The following is a 22,530-nucleotide window of genomic DNA, read 5'->3' as shown; positions in this document are numbered from 1 at the left end:
TTCATTTTTAATTTGAAATTAAAAAAGGCTATTTTAATTTGATCTGCAAAAATAATAATAATTTCAATTACTCAATTTCAATGCGTATTTTAAAATCCTAGTTAAACTCTTACTATTTATTTTTTGTGTATCATAATTAAGAATAACAATTTATATGGAAAATTATAAAAATTAAAAACAATATAAAAATTATCTTAACACATTAAAAAATATATTTTAGTATTTTTGGTTAATTTTATACTATACTAAAAAAAATTTGGTTTAACTTTTTCATTATTTACATAATTTACAAATATAACGTTCATTTAAATAATCTAGAAAATAATTATGGTGTTTGATAGTAATTTAATTTTTTATTATCAAATGGAAAAAAATAAAATAAATTTGTATCAAAAATTCCATAACAACTTAAAATAAGATTTATACAATAATTTTCAAATAAATATGGAAAATTAAATATTTTTTAATTATTTTTTGTTTTTATAAAAATGTATATCAGAAAATTTTGAAATAATCCAGATATTTCTTATGAAGTGTCGCTGTAAGTGTACCAATTTTTTTTTTAATCAAAAATATGAGTCTAAATTTATTTTTATTTTTATTAGTTTTTGTAATGATTCCATTTCAATTTAAAATAAATAAATAAACAATAAATATGGAAAATTAAATGTTATTTCATTATTTTTTTTTTTTTTTATTTAAATTTATATCAGATAATTTTGAAATAATCCAGATATTTCTTATGAAGTTTCATTGTAAGTATACCAATTTTTTTTGTTATCAAAAAAAAAAGTCTAAATTAATATTTGTTACATTAGATTTTCTAATCATTTAGATCATTTTGTTCTGGTATGATTAAAACTAAACTTTCATTTAAAAAGAAAAAAGGGTTAATTTTAATTTGTATCAAAGACGTTTGTCTATTGAGACAGATAAGTTTTTTTCTGGTTTAATTATATTGAATTTGTTATTTGCAATACGATTAATAAAAGCGAAATTGAGTTGAAAGCGATTTTACTGACAGCGATTTGACGCCAATTAAGAAGTTAAGTTGGAAAATCGACTCTGAAGATTGTGCAAATAAAAAATGAAGTCTGAACGATGGTTTGCCGTTTTGAATAGATAATGAAAGTGCCTTAATCTGAGTGTCCATAAAGCATTCAACAAAGTGGCGACACTCGGTCCAAATTTGGTGGATTGTGGAAGGATAAAAAAAAAAACACCCTGCGGAATGTGGACCGAAAAACTGTTATAACAATAAATTAAGTTGCTGTTGCAGCATAAAACCAAATTGCCAAATGACCAAAGGGACAACAGCAGAAAAAGCTACAGAATGGGGGAGTGGTAAAAGGAGTGGGAGTAGGAAGAGGAAGAGAAAGGGAAAGGGAAAGAGAAAGAGGATGATCCTTAAAAATGTGCAATCTGTTGACGAATCATCACAGATGAATCGAAGGGAATTGAGACTGGAAAACTACAGAATAAACTGGCAACGGGGGATTAGAAATTGAGCATAGCAAGTGGAGGAGGATAAAGGAGGATAAGGGAGCTAGAGGGGGTAGAGGGGGTAGGGTATAAGTGAATGAGGGTAGCACCCTTGCAAATGCCGTAAAACATTCTCAAAATGCCTTTTATTGAGCAGCTTTGTGCCATTTTTCAGTTTGACTTAGTTCTGAGGCCAATTTAATAGCATACTTTTCAGCGCTAAGCAGGCAACAAGAAGGAGAAGAAGGAGATGGAGCAGAAGAAGAAGAGCAACTTTACCACAAAATACGCGACAAACAAACAAAATGAAGTGACGGCAACTCGCGACTCGCGAACTCAACGCAAAACGGACGTTCATTGTTATTTTAAGAAAAGCAACACGACAAACCACCGCCTACTTTACTCCCCAACCCCCCTCACCCCCTCTCTCTCTCACCCTGCCCACCACATCCCTGTTATCATCTTGAACAGTCTTAAAGTCTTACATAAGCACCCTATTTATACACTTTTCTAGTTTCGAAAAGTCCCTATGACTATATTCAAGTCTGGAACGCTCTACAATTTTATTAAAAAAAGTAGTAAAATACCGGGTTAAGTTTCACTTATAAAACGCATTTCAAAGCACAAATTCCACTTTTTTTCCAATTCCAATTCAAGTTTTTTGTATTTATCTGAAAATAATTTTTGAAAAATCTTAAATCTTTAGTTTTCATTTCTTGTGTCATTAAGAGTATTACTCAACACCTAATTTTCCCTGTAGATCATTGTCTTGATTTTGAGACCATAGGGTCCCCCCTTTGAAATTTTGGAAATTGAAAATTTTAAATCTCAAGTTTTCACTTTAAAACAACTCCTTATATCACAATTAGTATAAAACAACACTTTAAATTTGATTCTGAGACCTTTTATTTTCCTGTCAAAAATCATGTGAATTTGAACTTCAATTTTGACTTGTAGAGTTGCTCGATCCAAAGACTGACCAACTTCCAACTTCCATAACTTTGTCAAAACTGAACCGATTTTCAATCGGAATGTCATTTTAATTATGATTTGATCTCTAAATTCATTCTGCACTCAAATTTAATTAATTTTGTAATAAAAATTATTTCCCTCTAAAACTTGGTCTCGATGCTAAGGGTCCCCCCTTTGAAATTTGGAAAATTCAAAATTTTAAATCTCAAGTTTTCACTTTTAATTAACTCCTTATATCATAATTAGTATAAAACAACACTTTAAAACTGATTTTAAAACATTTAATTTTTTTGTCAAAAATCATCGGAATTTGAACAAAAAATTTTGACTTGTAAAGTTGCTACATCCAAAGTCTGACCAACTTTGAACTCTCATAACTTTGTCAAAACTTAACCGATTTTCAAGCGGAATATCATTTTGATCATGGTTTGGCAGTTTTATGCATTCTGCTTTCAAATTTAATTAATTTTGTAAAAAAAATTATTTTCCTCTAGATTTTGGGTTCGTTTTTCAATGCTAAGGGTCCCCCCTTTGGAATTTTGAAATTTTAAAATTAAAAATTTCAAGTTTTCAGTTTTAATCAACTCCTTATATCATAATTAGTATAAAACAACACTTTAAAACTGATTTTGAGACTTTTAATTTTTTTGTAAAAATTATTGCAAATTATACAAATATTTTGACTTGTAAAATGGCAAGGTCAAAGTTCACACCAACTTCAAACTTGCATAACTTTGTTAAAACTGATCCGATTTTGAAACGGAATGTCATTTTAATCAAGATTCGGTCTCCAAATTCATTCTGCATTTTAATTTAAGACATCTTTTCCCTTGGCTTCCATTTTATAGTTCATAAGAGTCATACATAAAAGACATCTGAGAAAATAAAGTTATTAATTTGCCATAAATTGAATTAAGATTCTTCTATAAAATTTTATTGGTTAGCAGTTGATGTTTTCAATAACTTGGTGCTTATTGCTCCACATAGTTAAAGTAGTCATATTTTTAAAGGGTACTTGAAAAGAAGACATCGCATAACGCTTGCTAGCTGGAAGCAGGAAGCAGCAGCGATTCCAACGACTCCCTTTCCCAACTTCCGCTTTGGCTTGCAGCAATTTCTTTTGGCTTTATTGCCGCCATCCTCCGCCCAGATTCCCCTTGCCCCAGAGTTGCCACAGCGCTGCTACAGCGTTGCCACAGCGTCAGCCAGTGCACTATGGCACATTTTAAAAAATTTTGTGGCAAAAATGACTCGATCAAGCATTGGTTCAGTAATTTATGGAGAAAGTTTTATATTTGTAGCTAAATTTCTGTGACGTGTGGAGCTTTTCAAAGTTAAGGTATTAAAAAAAAAATTACGGAATGAAAAAAAATGCGTTTTAGGGAACATTTGTAATCAGCATATTCTTAAGATAAGAAAGGGTTTGGTATTAAACTTACTTATTTGTGTGAACTGAATTAACCGAAGTTATATCAATAAGTAAGTGCAAAAAAATGTTGCTTTTCACTTAAAATTCTTGCTAAAAAATGTACAATTTTTGAAAAATAAAAGCAAAAAATGGAAAAATAAAGTTTCATTTATAATTTTTTTTTTAAATAAATGTTTATCGATTTTTTAACGATAAAAACAACGAAATTTTGCGTTTCAACGTTAATTTACGCGCTTTTTCATGCCACGCCTACTTCTACTTTGTAGTCTGAATTTTCTAAAAATATAAACAAAAATTCTAAAAATAAAGTCATACTGAAAAATTTGTTTACAATTTTTTTTTGATTTGGAAATATTGAAAAACAAAAAAGTTATGCGTTTGATTGTTATTTTAAGTTCTTTCACATGTCACGCCTACATTTATTTTGTGTTCTAAATTTGCTTTGAAATGTTTAGAATATATATTGCAAATTTTAGAATTTTGCCACCCACTTTGCCAAAATGTGCCATAGTGCAGTATTTTTGTGCTACCCGCTGCGGCACGACGCATATAGCATAAATTTTGAATACGCTCCAAATTTGGTAGAGGCTTGGGTTGGCTATTGGGGTTTGGGTTTGGGTTTGGGTGGAGAATTTTTTGGTCCGAAAAGAAGAAAAATAGCGAAAATTGTCAGTCGCTTGATAAAGCGGAAGCAGAACTTGCCCATAAACGAAATGTGGCAACTGAGTGTAAACTTTATTGGCGCCCGTCTGACTGGCGACAACGACAGCGGGCACTGGCGACATCCCAGACAAGCTAGACAAGCAGGATTCACCCTCATCCCCCACCCCCCCTACAATCTATAGTCCTGCCCCTCGACTCGAAAACAGAAGCCTTTTTACCATGTTGGACGTTGACTCATGCGATACGCATTTGGATAAATCCAGACGATGGCGATGGCGTCTCGATGTCTGGCTAGAGTTTAAGCAACCCTCCAGGAGGGAGAGAGAGAGAGAGTAAGAGGAACAAGGGGCAACAGAAGCTACTTGTTTGTTTTGTCTGCCTCATTTCTCACTCGTCTGTGGCATAAGGAAATCTTACATTAGTTGATTTCATGCATTTCATGCGCTGTTTACATTGGCACCGAATTATGCGCATTGAAAAGCCAAAAGATTTGGCTGCCAATTCAAACTACTCACCACATGCTTCTTCTCCCAAAATAAGAACTGGGTCCATGACCGCTTTCTTATCTCTGTTTGAGCCAACAACCAAATATTCTCGTGTCATTGACGTGTTACCATTTTCTCATGTGTCTTCGATTTGCACTCTCCAAAAATGGCATAAGGTTATGTATACACCTATAGAAAAATTAATATCTTAAAAAAAAGCCTCTAGTAGTGGTTAAGGTCTAAGAATGAGAGCATATTCATGACTCAAAATTTCTGATATTTAACTTTGTGACGAACGATATTAAATTAAATATATAAAATATTTCCTAATAATTTAAAAATATTTTAGTTTGATAATAAACACACCCGGAGATATACCACATAAATAACTTATTAAAAAAAAGCCTCTACGTTTTCTCTTATTCAGTTTTATGCCGAATGGTATCATTTTTTTTATATATAAACAATTCTAAATTAAAATTAACATAAATAGCTTGCCTTTCATCACAATATACAATTTATATAGATAAATATATAAAACTCTTTGTCCTGACTGACCCACTGATTCAATGAATGAACATTGTGGAGACCAAACCGTAAGACCTAGAAAGTTGAAATTTTTACACAACGTAGCTGAGATAATTTGTTCGTCCAAAAGGTGGCTTTCTGGAAAATTCGACCTACAAATTAAGGGTCAAAGTTCACACTTTGAGTTGGTTTTGGTTTTTTTTATTTTGGCTTTTGAGCTTTCTCAACGAAATCTACAGATTGTGTCTTTTATAATAAAAATAAATTTGAGCTATGTTTAATAAAAGTGTTTTATGTGTTAAATAAATTGACTTTTCTTAGTCAATTTTTCTCCGGGTGCAAAGTAGATTGAGAGGCTGTTTTGCCGTCAAGTCGCATGTGGTAAATTGAGACTTTTGCTAGACAAATTTCTATAGATATCAAAGACAGGATGGGAATTGAAATGAAAGTGGTTTTGTCTGGACTGGGCTTAAAGCTGTGGCACATTAATGCATCTATCTAATATGCTGTCTCTCTCTCACTCTTTCCCTCTGTCTCTCTCTCTATGAACTAAAACATTTTTCTATTCCATCTCTTTGTTTGCCTTTCGCATTTGCAGAAGTCCTATCCAGCTGGGAGGAATGGTGGACATACGATGGCATTTCCGGTAAGTTTTACTTTTCATTCACCCAAAATTAAACTGCAATTCAATTTAAAGAACTATTCAAATATTCAGTAAAATTATTGAAAAAATAATACTGAAATAAATAAAAATTCGTTTAATTGTGAAGAAGAAAAACCTGACAAAACTGAACTTCTGAATCTGAATCGAAGGAAATTCATACCTAAAGTGCTTCCACAGAAATTAATGGGCAACTTTGAGTGTTTTTAATTATGTAAGACTAAGAGGCAAATTTAATTAAGATGCCAAGACTTTTCGCATAAAAATTATTTATTGAAAATTATTTATTTCAAGTTGCGTTTAATTTAATTAATATCATTCAACAATTTTTTTTCTAAAGGTCATGAGTTTGATTTCAATGCTAAGGGTCCCGATTCGAAATTTTAAAAATCTCAAATTTCATATCTGAAGTTTTCACTTTTAATCAACTCCTTATATCGTAATAAGTATAAAACAACCCTTTAAAACGGATTCTGAGACACTTCAATTTTATTTTAAAAATCATGGAAAATTGAACAAAAATGTTGACTAGTAAAGTTTGACCAACTTCAATTATCCATAACTTTATCAAAAATAAGCCGATTTTCAAGCGGAATGTCATTTTGATCATGGTTTGGCATTTTAATTCGGTCTGCATTCAAAAATAATTAGTTTTGTAAAAAAAATTATTTTCCTCTAAGTCTTTGGTTCGATGCTAAGGGTCCCCCCTTGGGAATTTTGAAAATTGAAAATTTTAAATCTCAAGTTTTCACTTTTAATCAACTCCTTATATCATAATTAGTATAAAACAACACTTTAAACTTGATTCTGAGACACTTAATTTTCTTGTAAAAAATCATGTCAAATTGGACAAAAATGTTGACTTGTAAAGTTGCCAAATCCACAGTCTGACCAACTTTGAACTCTCATAACTTTGTCAAAACTCAACCGATTTTCAAGCGGAATGTCATTTTGATCATGGTTTGGCATCTCAATTCATTCTACATTCAAATATAATTAATTTTGTTCAAAAAAAATTATTGCCCTCTAGATCTTGAGTTGGATGCTAAGGGTCCCCCCTTTGGAATTTTAAAAATTTCATATTTCAAATCTTAAGTTTTCACTTTTAATCAACTCCTTATATCGTAATTAGTATAAAACAACCTTTTAAACTTGATTCTGAGACACTTAATTTTCTTGTAAGAAATCACGTCAAATTTAACAAAAATTTTGACTTGCAAGGTTGCTAGGTCAAAAGTTTGAACAACTTCAAACTTGCATAACTTTGTCAAAACTGAACCGATTTTAAAATAGAATGTCATTTTAATCAGGTTTCGGTCTCTAAATTCATTCTGTTTTAAAAATTAATTAAATTTAATAAAAAAAAAAATTGTCCCTCTCGATCTGGTTTTCGATATTATGCAAAGGGTCCCTTTGAAATTTGGATAATTTTAGGTATCAAGCTTTCACTTTTAATCAACACCTTATATCATAATTGAGTCGTTTCAATAGATAGATAGCTTCTCAAATAGGTTTTAGCTTGTTTTGTCAATAAAATTGATATGTACTTTGAAAGTGTTTTAACAAATTAAATAAAAATGAGCATAGAAAAAAAAGAAAATTAAATAAACGAGCGCAATTTTTGTGAATAATACGATATGCTATATTTGTGAGTGTGTGTGTAGGTGTGTGCGTGTGTGTGTGTTTTGTCTCATTCATTGCAGTGGGAATATTTGTTATTACGCTGCACAGTGGCAACTTGCAACATGACGCAGTTTTATTTATGCAACACAACAACAACAACAGCAACAAAAACAACATCAACAGACAAAACAAAACAAAAACAAAGCAAATGAATGCATCGAGTGTGTGAGTGCGTGTGTGAGTTAGTGTGTGAATGATTGAGTGAGTGAATAAATACAAACAGCAAATGAGCATCAGCAGCAACGAAGCATGCAACAAAACGCGGCACGTGACACATCAAGCGACCTTCCCTCTCTCCCTCTCTCTCCCCCTCTCTTCCTCTTTTTTTCCCTCTTCTTTTTAATGTTGCAACCTCTGACATTTATTGCGAGTGTGTGTGTATGAGTGTGAGTGTGTGTGTGTGTGTGAGTAAGTGTGAGTGTATTATGTATTATCCAAATGCAGTTAGGAGACTGTCACGACTGGGAGACTCTAAAAAAAGAAGGGGAGAGACAGAAAGAGAAAGAGAAAGGTGAAAAAAAAATTGTGAGAGGGTGAGAAAAGATTCAAATTGTAGAAAGAGAATGAAAGAAAGTGAAGAAGATAATGAGAGAAAGAAAGAAATATAAATATTTATTAAAAAAAAAAAAAACATGCAGCGAGAGCGATAGAAACAGAAAAACAGAGTAAGAAAGAGAGAATAAATCGGATAAAGAGAAAATGTGAGAGAAGAAAACAAAAAAATTTTTTGTATGAAAAAAAGAGACTAGACAAGAGTAACAGAAGAGAGAGAGAGAGAGAGAGAGAGAGAGAGAAAAAGAGAGACACAGCAGGCTAACGAGAGAAAGAGAGAGAGACAGAGAGAAAGACAGAAAAAGAGAGAAAGACATAAAAAATGAGAAGAGAGAAAGAAGAAAGAAGAAAGAGAGGGGAAGCTAAACAGTTAAAGTAAGAGAAAGTGCGACTGAAGAGAAAGTCAAATAATAAGGAGAGGAACAGAGAAGAATAACTGTAGAAAGACAGAGAAAGGCAGAAAAAAAGAGGAAGAAAATCAGGGACCCTAATCATTATAAGTTATATTAAAATAATTACATTCATTACAAGAATCCGTAAATTATTGTTCAGTTTTATTTTGAGCGCAAAAAATTATTTTTGATCATCATTTTTGATTTTTATTTTTTTGATCAATAATAATGATTATTTTATATATATTTTTTTTTTTTTTTTTGGATAAAAAATAATGATTACTTCTCATTTTTAATTTTTTTTTTTATCAAAAATAATGATTATGGTGTATGTTTTATCAAATTACACAAAACTAATGATTGAAAAAACATGCAAAAAATCAAAAACTTCAAAATCATGGCGGAAATGCAGAGATTGTAAAATTATAAAGATTTTGGTGTGAATCAATTTTTTCTAGGACAATTATAAGTTGATGTTTTTTTTATTTAAAAAAAAAATCTTTAATCATTTGGACAAAATGATAATGTTCAGAATAATCAAATGACATTTTATTTTTGCTCTCTATTTTTTATTCCATTTTAAAATTTTGAATAAAAAATTTTCCTATCATCTGACAATTCATTCAAATTTCGAGCTGCTTTGAGACTCATTTCAATTGCAGTTTCCAGGGTATGACAGAAAATGCTACAGAAACTGCAATGTGTGTTTTGTATTTCAACGAGAAGTGCAGTGAGAAATATTTAATTTGCCATGTGGCGGTCTCTCTGTCTCTCTCACTTTTCCTACCTCTCTAACACCCCCTACAACCCTAACAAAAAAACCCTCTCATATGTAAACTCCCTCGATAGTTCATTGTTTTGAAAAGTTTCGACAGTTTTGTCTGTCACATCAACAACACATGAACATTGTCAGGAGGGGGAAAGGGCTTTGAAGTGCCGTTAGGACCATAGGGGAAGGGGTAGGGGTAGGGGTAGGTGTAGGTATACTCCCCTTAGATCATTTAATTGCTATTTAAACTGACGGACAGCGGCAGTTCGACATCAACGTGAAGCTTATGGAATTTCATTTGGTGTTTGAATTGTCGAACTCATCGAACTGTCCACCAACAACCCTCATCCCCTCATCCCCTTTTCTGTACCTATTTCTGTACTCCTTTCAGTGCTCCTTTCTGTACCCACTTTTCCTGCATTCGCTGTTTACATTTGAGAGGCGACTAGGACACGTTTTCCATTTCAGCATCAACAGCAGCAGCTGGCAAAAAGATTGACAGCCATCTCTCATGCTCAACTGCATTCAGAGCTCTTTTTTCTGTATACCCTGTAAACAGCAAAAGCACCAAAGACACTGACAGCAATTAAATTCGAGTGTACCGAGGCAGTAAAAATTCCCAATTTATATAACAATTTTACGATTAAATTCAAGTATCGAGTATCTGTAAATCGAGCACACTCGACTTGAGTAACGAAATTAAAATACAGAGTATAGGACGTAAAAATTACTTTGTTAAAAGAATATTTAATTAAATTTACAGGGTATTTCAAAGTCGAGCACACTTTATTTGTAAAAGAAAAAAAGAGGAGAGAGTCTAAACTTTAAAACTACCAATTTATAGATCAGTTTAGATTAAATTCATTCACATAAAGTTAATGTACCGGGTATCTGCAAGTCGAGTACACGCAAAAAATAACAATAAAAATGCTTCCTTTTTAAAAAATATGTTTCTGAAATTAAGATATTTTACTTAAAAATTAAAGCGAAAAAATGCTCTTTTCTAAAACTACCATATTATAAAATAGATTCAATTAATGAGATCAATCGAATATTTCTGAGTCGAGAACACTCGCCTCGAGAAAGAATCAATTATTAAAAAGCCCAAAAAAAGCCTCAAACTTATAGAAAAGATTTCATTCGATTCGATTCACAGGGTTTTAGTTAATGCGACTGAAAGTCGAGCACACTCGACCCGCTCTCACCCACACACACACATATTTCACTTGCAGGTCCTAGCTTCTGGGGCCTCATCAATCCACAGTGGAACATGTGCAACAAAGGACGACGCCAGTCACCCATTGATGTGGTGCCCGATAAGCTGCTCTTCGATCCGTACCTGCGAACGTTGCACATTGACAAGCACAAGGTAAGGTCACCCTGTCACTGCGAGTGTAGCTGCTACACTGTAACAAATAAAAGTGTCATTTACTTTTGTAACTCCATAATTCGTACTAGAATCAATAATAAAACACTTTGATTTAACTTAAAACACACAAAAATATCAAATTTAAAGTTAAACTGAAGTGAAAAACACTTGAAACTAAGAATGCCATATTTATTTTAAGGTAAAGTCATATTTATATGAAACAATTTTTGATTTTAATGAAATTGTATTAAAATTAAACATGTTTCCAATAATTTGTTAATTTTGTAATCAACCTTAAATGCTAGATTTTAGTTTATTAAAATATAAAAGTCAAATATATTGCAGGTTTAATTTCGAATTTTTAATCGGTTCCGTTAAGCACTAAGAAAGGATCATTACCGGATCATTTCCGTAGTCAGTCTTCACTTACTTTCTCACTAATGGATGATTTGAATCAGAGGATCAATACCAATCCTTATGTACGATCAAAATATACAAAAAGTTGCAGAATTCCGCTAGTGCGTCTGGTTGGCGCCAACACTGCAAATATATTGTTTTGTTAAGCTCGCTCGAGATCGGCACTTATTCGCTCGGGCGCTTGTGCGTCGCTTTGGCGCCAATTCCATCGAGCACACACTGCGTATGTTTTGCTATTGCATAATTCCGCTTGTGCGTCTGATTGGCGCCAACACTGCATATATATTCTGTTGCTAAGCTCGCTCGAGATCGGCACTTATTTGCTCGGGTGCTTGTGCGTCTCTCTGTCGCCAGTTAACCAAAAAAATGCTGTTTATTTAGACATTTGTATTTATTTTCATAAATATAATTTGTATAGTAATTATTTTTGCTTTTAATCTGAAACATATTTAAACAAAATGTTATTTATACCTAATTAACTAATACAATAATATGGTTTAATGGCTGAAATAAACATGATTTAACATTAATAGATAAATATGTACATAATAAAAAACACTTTCAATCAACAAAAAACGTTTATGGTGTTAAAAATAGTTGAATCAAAGTGTAAATATTGTTGTTTTTTTTTTCGCTGAGTAATAGCACCCTCTCTGCCTGAGGGTAAACAGAAAAGAACAGAACTGAACAGGACAGACATTAAACAAAACTTTTTGCCATAACTGACGCCATGTTTATTGATTGAATGTGGGGTTGTCATGTGGTGTTTTCTTCTTTTTTTTGTTCTCTTCCATTTTTTTTGCAATTGTCGTCAACAGGTTTCCGGCACGTTGCACAACACTGGACAGTCGCTCGTCTTTCGCGTGGACAAGGACACAAAGCAGCACGTTAACATATCCGGCGGTCCTTTGGCCTATCGCTATCAATTCGAGGAGATTTACATACACTACGGCACCGAGAACAGTCGCGGCTCCGAGCACTACATACAGGGTTACAGTTTTCCCGGCGAGGTGAGCTACTCCCAAGGGAAACAGGCAGAAGGCTAAACTATAGATTCTCTATTCTCTATTCTCTCCATACACAGATTCAAATCTATGGCTTCAACAAGGAGTTGTATCACAACATGTCCGAGGCACAGCACAAATCTCAGGGCATTGTCGGACTCTCGTTGATGGTGCAAATTGGCGAGACGCCCAATCCCGAGTTGCGCATCATAACGAGCACATTCAATAAGGTGCTCTACAGAGGTGGGTACCGCTCTTAGAGATGACAACGTGCTGACATCCTATCGCATTATGCATACCCTTTTTGACTTGTGCTTATTTTTAAAAAGTGACACAACACTTAAAAATTAAAGATTTCACTCTTATCTTAACGTAAAGCACCTGAAATTCCTAACTTATCGATGTTGAAATACACTAAAATTCACCAACTCGAATTTTGTAAATCGATTTTTTTTTTAAGTACAATAATTCGATTATTGAGCTAATGAAATTAATTTTTATGAATGATTTTTATTAAACTTGATTCATAAAACTTGCATCAAAATTTGAATATTAAGTATTTATCATCCTTGTCCATTTGTCCTATACTTTTCATTTGACACATTTCATAAATTTCAAACTGACATACCTTCGTCAAAAATTAACTGATTTCATTGCGGAATGTAAATTTTATCATTATTTGGCCTCTAATTTGAATCTGCATCAAAAATTTTTTTTTCCTCCACTGTTCACTTTTTCATACATTTGAACACTGTCCATTTTTTTTATACATTCCACTAGAAACGTATTTAAAAACATCAAACTGTCATAACTCTGACAAATCTTAACCGATTTCCTCGCGAAATGTCAATTTTCACATTATTTATGCTCTTATTTGATTCTGCATCAAAATTGGAAAATTTAATTTTTTCCCTCACCGTCCATTTTTTTTCCGTTTCTTCGTTAACTTTTCATTTTTTCATACATTTTCCATTTTTTAACTTTTTTACAAACCTTCATAACTCTGACAAATCTAAACCGATTTCCTCGAGGAATGTAAATTTTATCATAATTTATGCTCTTATTTGAATCTGCATTAAAATTGAAAAATTTAATTTTTTTTTTCCATATTTTCCTTTACTTTACATTTTTTCATACTTTTTAACTTTTTTTTAACTTTTTTACAAACCTTTATGACTCTGACAAAACTTAACCGATTTCCTAGCGGAATGTTCTTTGATTCTGGTTCAAAATTGGAAAATATATTTTAATTTTATTTCATTACACTCCCAGTTTTCTATACTTTTCCCTTGACACAATTTCAAAATCTTCAAAGTGTCATATATTTCTTTCAATCAATCAAATTGAATCGTGTCACGAGTGTCTGCTTCCATCTCTAAATCAGTGAGGAGTTCAATGAATTCTTCGGTTTTTGTTGGGGCTTCTCTCGCTCTCTCTCTCTCTCTCTCGCTCTCTCTTCGACGGGGGCAACTTCATTTCCGCTACGCAAAATGCACCGGAAATGTTGCAACCTGCCACGTTAGGTTGCCTCTTTGGCTCTGTGGCCAGCACTTTTATGATGTCATACCAAAGCAGCAGCAGCAGCAGCAACTGCAACAATTGCAACAACAGCAACATAATTATGTGTGTGCCACACAATTTCAAGTTGCAAGCTCCCAGTTCTCAGTTCCCAGTTCCAAGTTCCAAAGTGAGCCATAAAAATTGCTCGACAGCAGTTGCTGCGAAATTGGCGCCGTGGCGCAAAGTGACGAAAATGAAACCTCGAATTACACTAAACCGACACTTAATAATTCCCCTTCTCTCTCTCTCTCTCTCTCCATCTCACTCTCTCTCTCTTGCCGCCTCTGTTGTAGGTTTCAGTTTAATAGCCTTTTTACAGGTCGTACAACTTTATGTAGACCCGTGCAAAAACCGCCGGACAACCATAGATCCCTCCTCCTCTTCCTCCTTTTTTCTCCTCATTTCTCCCACATTTCCCTCTTTGCTCCAAGTTTTTGCCTTGACTTCAACTTGTGCTTGACTGAAAAACGTTCCGACTGAAGAAAATATGCGGCCAATTTCTGCGAACCAGCAACAAATAAAACAAAAAAAAAAAAAAACAACTTTCAACTTAAGCAGCTGCAACATAAAATAAAACTAAATGCACGAATATGAAATACACTTTCTAAGTTGAGCAAACAATTTATATTTGAGTGAAAGTGAAAACCAAAGTCAAATCAATTTCTGAATAATTCACTCGCTTACAGAGTATCAACTTATATAAAAACTAAACAAAATTTTCTCAATACAGTGCATTTCTATTGTTATCGATAAAAATTTTTGATTTTTCCAGCGCTATATTCAATAAATTAGTTTTTAAAATCGAAATCAATACAAAATTTAAAAAAATCAGCAATAATTGGAATATTTGTGTCGATATCATTTTATTAATCGATAAATGTAACTACTTGATACCGATTATATGCATCCATTAATGTGTAAAACCTAGATTTTATCGAACTAGCACATTTACTCAGTATAACTGCTCGATATTGTTATCGATATAATATATCGATACGTTTTTGATAAAAATCTAACAACAACCATTCCTATTTATCTCATAGAGATATCACAACACTTAGCGAGCTATGTAAATAATTGATATCGATTATAATTATCGATAGATTCGTATTTAAACTCCAATTTTCTCTTAATAAGTTTTTATTTTGTACCTTTTTCAATATAATTCTCAAAGTAATAAACGATAGTTATCGATATCGATAACTTCTACATGCTTGATTGTTGGTATTTTCGATATTTTTGCAGTGTATAAAATGCATTGCACGTATTCAAAAAAAGTGAAACGAACAATTGTGATGCAAATAATTTCTTTAGGAATGCCTTCCAAGGAATACCCTTAACTTCCTTTCCGTCCCTCCTCAACACTCATTGTCGACTTCTACGTGAATTCCGTGCGCGTTTTTCCGCCGAATCATAAACCGCGAGGCGCTTCATTTCCGGCTTGGCATAATGATTTGTATGAATGAAGTCGAGTCCCGACGTTCAAGTGACCAACTAGAAGGCGATCCCAACGAGTAATTCCCCTCCCTATTTTCCCCTTTACCACTCTGAGTCTAGTCTGAATTATTCATTAGGTCTGTCGACTCGTAGACGTTTTGCATTCATATTTATTTATTTATTTTCCTTTTCGAAAACGAGTGAGGCAAGTATAAATGCGAACTTAGGACTATTTGAACTGCAAGCATTCAGTTGCTGCACCTTGAACTTTGATACCCATACCCTGCTAATGTACAAAACCTTCTAAAGGGTAACATGAGCTACTAACCATACATGTAAAATATGGGAGAAAGCAATTTTAAATTAAATTATGTATATATGGCTACTTTGATAAAAAAAAACCAGAATATTTGTCTAAAATAATTTATTTCTACAAAAGAATCTACTCCAAGAGTAAAGTACAAAAAAAAAAAAACAAAATAATATTAAATGTGGATTTTCAATTTATTTGTTTTCCATATTTTAAAGAAATATTGGGCGAAAGCTCTTTAAATTAAATTAAATAAAGTTTTTTAAAAAAAATTCATTTGTCTGGAATATCCGATAACTCTTCATCTCTCTCATATAGTAAGGCATAATGTTTTCTAGCAAAAATATGCAATGACCGATTCTAAATAGATACATTTTGCATTTTCAAATTAAAGAAACTTGCAAATATATTTTCAAATACTTGGTTACATTTCAAACAATTTCAAACACTCCCCAATAAAATATATATGATATTGTCTCAGCTATATTGTGTGCAAATTTCAGCCTCCTAGGTCTTATGGCTTGGGTCAGTCAGGACAAAGAATTACACAAAATATTATTTTAGTTCAACTAAAAATTTAAAATTGATGCAGCTCATCAAATAAAAAAAATTAAACACACCTTAAGGGAGGAAATGGGCAGGAATTTATTTGAATTTCATTATTTAAATTTATTTGAATTTTAGATATTTTTATTTATAATTAGCTTAAGTTTACTGATTTTCGGAACAAAAACTATCTGCAAAATTGGTCAATAAATGTCCATATCTTTTTTTTATATGAGTAAAATTTAAATTAAATTTATACAACTATAATAATAGAACTTATTTTTCACATGCTGAATGTCTTAATTAACTCCCCCTTTGTGGTAATTATTTTCCTCTTTGATTGCAGGCTTCTCGACGCCCATTCGTCACATATCGGTGAGGTCGCTTTTGCCGAATACGGATCATTATATCACGTATGAAGGATCCACCACGCATCCGGGCTGCTGGGAGAGCACCGTCTGGATAATAGTTAATAAACCCATCTATATCACGAAACAAGAGGTAAAACAACCCCCCCTCCCCATTCACCAAACCCTCTCTCCATCGAGAGGGGTCAATGAGTTTCATTGATTTTACAAGCGACCGCAAATAATAAAATGCATTTGAGTTTTCCAAATTGCAATTAGGGAGTTTTTTTTCTGTTACTTAGCCCAGTATACAAAACGCTACAAAGGCTTATTAGTTTGGGGCAATGTCGGTTTGTTCTTCATCTTAAGGACTACAAGAGTTAAGAGCAACTCCGTTATTTTATATTAAAATTTTTTAAATATTTTGAAAAGCAAATATGAAATTTTTAATAATGTGGTAAGAAAAATATTTTTTAATGTTATCTCCAACAATCGAAAAAGGGTTGTCTCTTTTTTTTATAATACTTCTTCTTATATATATACATTTTTTTTAATAAAAATTTTTCAAAAAATATACCAATAAATTATTTTCATATTTCCTTTAATGTATATATATTTTTTTTAATACGAATTTTTTAAAAATGTGACCAAGAAATATTATGTCCCCTGAAAATAATATTTTTTTGTAATACAACAATTGCTTAAAAAAAACATGGTTTTAAAATTAAAAATAATAAGGAGTTGTCAGTTTTTTTTTAATACATTTCTTAATATTTTTCTTGTTACTATATACATTTATATTTTATTTATTATGATTATAACAAACTGTTTCAAATACACAGCTACTGGGCATCTACAAGTCCAGCATCTCGACTTTAGCGGTCTTAATTGTTTTTTTTTTTTGTGTCTTTTTTTTTGCAAATGCAATTATAAAATTTCAGATCAATGGGGAAAACAGTTGGGAAATGGGGAAACTGCGGCTCAGTCGCGGTCAATGCGCTACTCTGCGCATAATTAAAAAACAATATTTGGTTAGTTTAATCAATTTGCATATGCATTAAGTGCCGGGAATAACAGCAATTCTGTAACTAGAAAAAAAAAGAATTAAATGCAACAATAAATGCAAAAATAAATAACACAAAAATTATGCGGAGTATTAAAAAAAATATTTAAAATTTTTTAATCGCCTGTTGACAACCAACAACAACAATAAAAGCAACATTTAGTCAATAATATAACTTAATCAGAAACAATGCCTTAATCAAACGAATTAACATAGATCAATTCATTTCATTATTTCACATAAAAATTTAACTCTATTTTGGTTTTCCACAATGACATATGAAACTGTAAATTGAACGCAATGTCAAAAAAATAGAAAAATTAATTCACTTTTAATTTAAATATAGTAAGGCATAATATTTTCTAGCAAAAATATGCAATGACCAATTCTAAATATATATATTTTGCATTTCCAAATTAAAGAAACTTGCAAATATATTTTCAAATACTTGGTCACATTTCAAACTATTCCAAACACTCCCCAATAAAATATATATGATATTGTCTCAGCTATATTGTGTGCAAATTTCAGCCTCCTAGCTCTTATGGTTTGAGCTGTGCAATGATCAATGAGTCAGTCAGTCAGGACAAAGAGTTTTATATACATAAATTTCTAGTTTTGATCGATAACTAATCGATATATTTTGTTGTCTTTGCGTTATTGCAGTTATATCAACTCCGACGACTGATGCAAGGCTCCGAGAGTACACCGAAAGCTCCATTAGGTAATAATGCACGACCCGTGCAAACTTTACACCATAGAACCGTAAGGACGAACATAGATTTTAAGCGTCATAAGGTGAGTAAAGATAATCCCCGCACTCCCTTTAAGTGCTTACTTAAAAAGACCGAGTGTCAATTTAAGCAGCCAAAACTATAGAATTCTTTTTTAAAAATTCATTGATATTATAAAATTCTCAATGATAAATCCATTTCAGAATATTCACACTTATTTACTTAAAATTATAGAGACAGTTGAATTTCTTTCCGATTTCACAGACCTTTCTATTTTCTGTTATCTTTCATGTGTTTTGTGTTGAGCAAAAACACAAAAGTGTCTGAGCAGTGATAACTAAAAATAACACTTTTCCCACAAACTCACAGAGAAAAAACAAAATTAATTTTTATTTGCAAATTCTCATGGAAAATATATACGAAAAATATAAAAAAAATATGAAATTTCGTTAATGTGTTTTAAAAAATCACTTATTTAACTGACAACTTTTTAATTATTGAGCAACATTTGTAAATTCTGCATTTGATGGCAATATCTAAATATGAGTTAATGTAAGTAATCGATTTATTTGTATTCCTTTTGCAGCAAAATCAAAATGCATGTCCTTCCATGTCAAAGGATATGTACTATCGAGCGAATCGTTGGTCACCCGATACGGGACTTTTGATACGTTGACAACAACAACAACAATGCACAACAACAGCTATAAACACAACAACAACAACAACAACAAGAACAACAAAAACAACTGCAACTGCATTTCGCATTTTTGATGCCGCATTCAAATTTGATATTAACGTTTTTGAAACGAGCTCAGGATTCGTTTGGCTTGCAACATTCCTTCTCCAACAAATGCAATCCAACAACAACAACAACAACAACAAATATCGCATTGTGTGGGCAACAACAACAACAACAACAACAACAACAATACGGTAAAATTACAAAAGCTATAGAATTTAATTTAGAAAAAAAAGAAAAAGATTTATAAAATACCCTTGCAGTTTGTTCCTATGACAGCGATTTGGAAAAAAAAAATATTATAAATATACTGATTGTTCCTATGGTAGCTATATGAAATACAGTCCAGCTTTGCTATGAAGAACATCTGAATTATAAAACTCTTTTTCATAATTTTATTTTATTACAAAATATCAACTCTAACTCTCTTGTTGAAATTTAATTTTTTAAGCATTCAAAGTTATTCAAAACTAATTTAAAAAAATTACTTAGGTCGCCAAAATCGAATTAAAATAAAATTTATTTTTTATGATTTTTATCTTTTTTAATTTTTTATTTTTTTATTGACATTTGATATTTTTAACAAATTAATTTTAACTTATGATTAAAGCTCATATTTTTTATTGAGATAATTTATTATTTGCCTTAATACCAAACGACTTTTATTAGATTTTATCCGTTTTTTAATTTCTATCTTCTTAATATTTCTAGACTTATTTAATACTTAAAATATTTCAAATCTTTACATTTTATTTTATAAAAATAAGACTGTATTTGGAAATAAAAGTTTCGTTGACATCGACAGCCGTCTTAATGAAAATGCAAGCGAATATGCCCTCTCTGCAAGGGTATTCTAGGGTATAACAACAAAATGTTAAAATTATGATGGGAATAAAAAGGGAAAACACGAACGAAAAACGCATTAAAAGCCACAAAACCGCAAAATATAATAAAATAGCTATCACAACAGCCTAAACATAAGTAAAATACACGCACACACAGGCACACTCACACACACATACACACACACAAAACGCACACAGACTGAAAATTTAATTTCACGCCTAAATATTTATATTTTATGTGTTGCATTCGGCGCATATGTGAGTGTCAATGTGTTTGTGTGTGTGTGGGTGGATGGGTGTGTGCGTGGGTATGTGTGTAGTGAGTTGTAAGGTGGTGGAATGCAGGATAGTGGGCACAGTGGGCAAAGCCGCTAGATTTGCTTGCATTATTATTGTTTATTTTAAATATATTTCATTTTTAATATATTTTTTATCCCCAAAAATTAAATTTGACATCAACTAAACCAGTTAACTGATAATAAATTTCGAAGAAATATAAAGTGTATATTTGTTTATGTCCGTAGCTTAAATTCTACCCAAATATAATTATAAATTTTGAACTTTAAAATCTGTCATATAATAGTTATCAAAATTAAGCAAAAATTAATAAAAAGTTGCAATTGTATTTTGAATTCCGAAATTTTGCAAGCAAATTCAGTCGTACTGCCCACTGTGCTCTCCCACACATTCAGTCACATTGCCATAAATTAATTGCTGTCTTATCAGATTTATGCAATAATATAAATATTTTCGGGTCTAATATTAATTTAGTAGGTGTATATATATTTTATGCACGCTCACACACACACACACATACATATATATTTGTTATATGTATAGCTGGGAAATTTGTTTATTAATTGCTTTCGACTTTCTGTTTTGTTTGATTTTATTTATGGCCAATTATTGATTATGCACAACATTATTGTTGTTTATATAAATAAATATTTTTTAATTTTAATTTATCATTGCATTTCCATTGCACCAAAACAACATCAAAAGAAACACAACAACAAATAAAATAACAAAAAATAAGTACAACAACTTTGGCTCAAGTCGAAGTTTAAATACTCTTGCAGAAGTGTTTACAACAAAAAGTTATAGAAATCCTGTTAAAAATTAATATTTGTATTTAATTAATATATTATATTTATATTAATAAAATTAATATTAATATTTAAAATGTTTTTAAAATAATTTTAATTGTAATTTTAATTATTTTAAATTTTGCGACAAAGATTTATAATTGTTTAATAATTGTTAATTTCCAATTTAAAAATTTTTCCATTTTTATAATCTTCTGATCAGATTCCATTTTTTTTTTTTTTTATTTATTAAGTTAGTGTCAACTAAGATCTGTAAAATCTTTTCTATAAGTAATTGATAGCAACCTCTGCAAGGGTATGAATAATGCGATACAGCAAACAAAATAAGAATTTCCGTAAACTGGATGGGTGGACAATAACTAAAGAAAACAAAACTTATATGAATACATATAGTATATATAGTAAATGAAGAAAAACTGGGAAAATAGAGAAGAAATGCAGAAAAACAATACTAAAAAAAATAGATCAAAAATAAATATTCATTTAAAGTATACACAAGATTTCTATAAATAAAAAAAAAAATATATATATATATATATATATATATATATATATATATATATATATATAAGCAAGAGATAATTATAGTCTTTGGCAAGCCGAAGCTTAAATACCCTTGCAGATTGTTCCGATAGCAGAAACTAACTGAAATTAACTAAATTTTTGGATCGATTACTCCTATTATATAGTAGTCCGATTGAGCTAGATTTAGGACATTTATATGATAAAAGTGTTGAACAAGTTCCATCCACATAGACAGACGAATTAAACAAAAAAATGTATGCCAAAAAGGCGTGACTTACTGCTTCAGAAAACTGTTATACTCTCTGCAAGGGTATAAAAAGCAGAAAAAAAAATAAACAGAACAAGTGCGAAAAAATTAAATCCAAAAGAAAAAAATATTAAAATGCAGGAGGAAAATGAAATAAAGTTGGGCATAAAATACAATATAATACAATAGAATAGAATAAATATATAAATATAATAAAGAGAGCTAACTAGTTAAAATATATATGTATGCATGTGTATGTATATTATGCTAAGAACAACACTACACTACAGAATTAAGTAATGCCCATACCATATACCATACCATACCATACCTATACATATATATATTAATATATATATATATGGGCTACATAGACAAAATTCATGAGTATACAAGAAAAGCAAAGCAAAACAAAGCTAAAAATGCTACAAAAACGAATTGAAATCGAGCTATCGATCTATCGAACTATCGATAACTAAGTGGATAACATAAATTAAATTTAGACTAGCGCGTTAAATGCATATAAACTACAGTTTTAGGCTTATCTTAAGTAGGACGCAAACCAAATCATAATAATTGTATTGTATTTTTTTTTTTTTTGTAAACGATAAATACAATATATCGATAAATATATATATTATACATGTGTAAGAGAAGAACAA

The 22,530-nt window shown here is 31.2% G+C and overlaps 1 protein-coding gene across 1 annotated transcript in view; it reads left to right on the top strand.

Moving 5' to 3' along the window:
* Positions 1-19,101, top strand: part of LOC117793413 (carbonic anhydrase-related protein 10) — a 31,626-nt gene extending 12,525 nt beyond the window's left edge. The window contains exons 2-8 of the mRNA XM_034633722.1: positions 6,158-6,205; positions 10,849-10,985; positions 12,221-12,412; positions 12,487-12,649; positions 16,606-16,760; positions 18,336-18,467; positions 18,990-19,101. Of these exons, the coding sequence (XP_034489613.1) occupies positions 6,158-6,205; positions 10,849-10,985; positions 12,221-12,412; positions 12,487-12,649; positions 16,606-16,760; positions 18,336-18,467; positions 18,990-19,079 (917 nt within the window). The 3' untranslated portion in view covers positions 19,080-19,101. The remainder of the gene's footprint in view (positions 1-6,157; positions 6,206-10,848; positions 10,986-12,220; positions 12,413-12,486; positions 12,650-16,605; positions 16,761-18,335; positions 18,468-18,989) is intronic.
* Positions 19,102-22,530: the final 3,429 nt, after the last annotated feature.

The sequence above is a fragment of the Drosophila innubila genome, chromosome X, assembly GCF_004354385.1.
Source record: "Drosophila innubila isolate TH190305 chromosome X, UK_Dinn_1.0, whole genome shotgun sequence".
Classification (NCBI taxonomy): Eukaryota; Metazoa; Arthropoda; class Insecta; order Diptera; family Drosophilidae; genus Drosophila; species Drosophila innubila.
The sequence above is the reverse complement of the archived record's forward strand: the minus strand, read 5'-3'. Positions and strand labels throughout refer to the sequence as shown.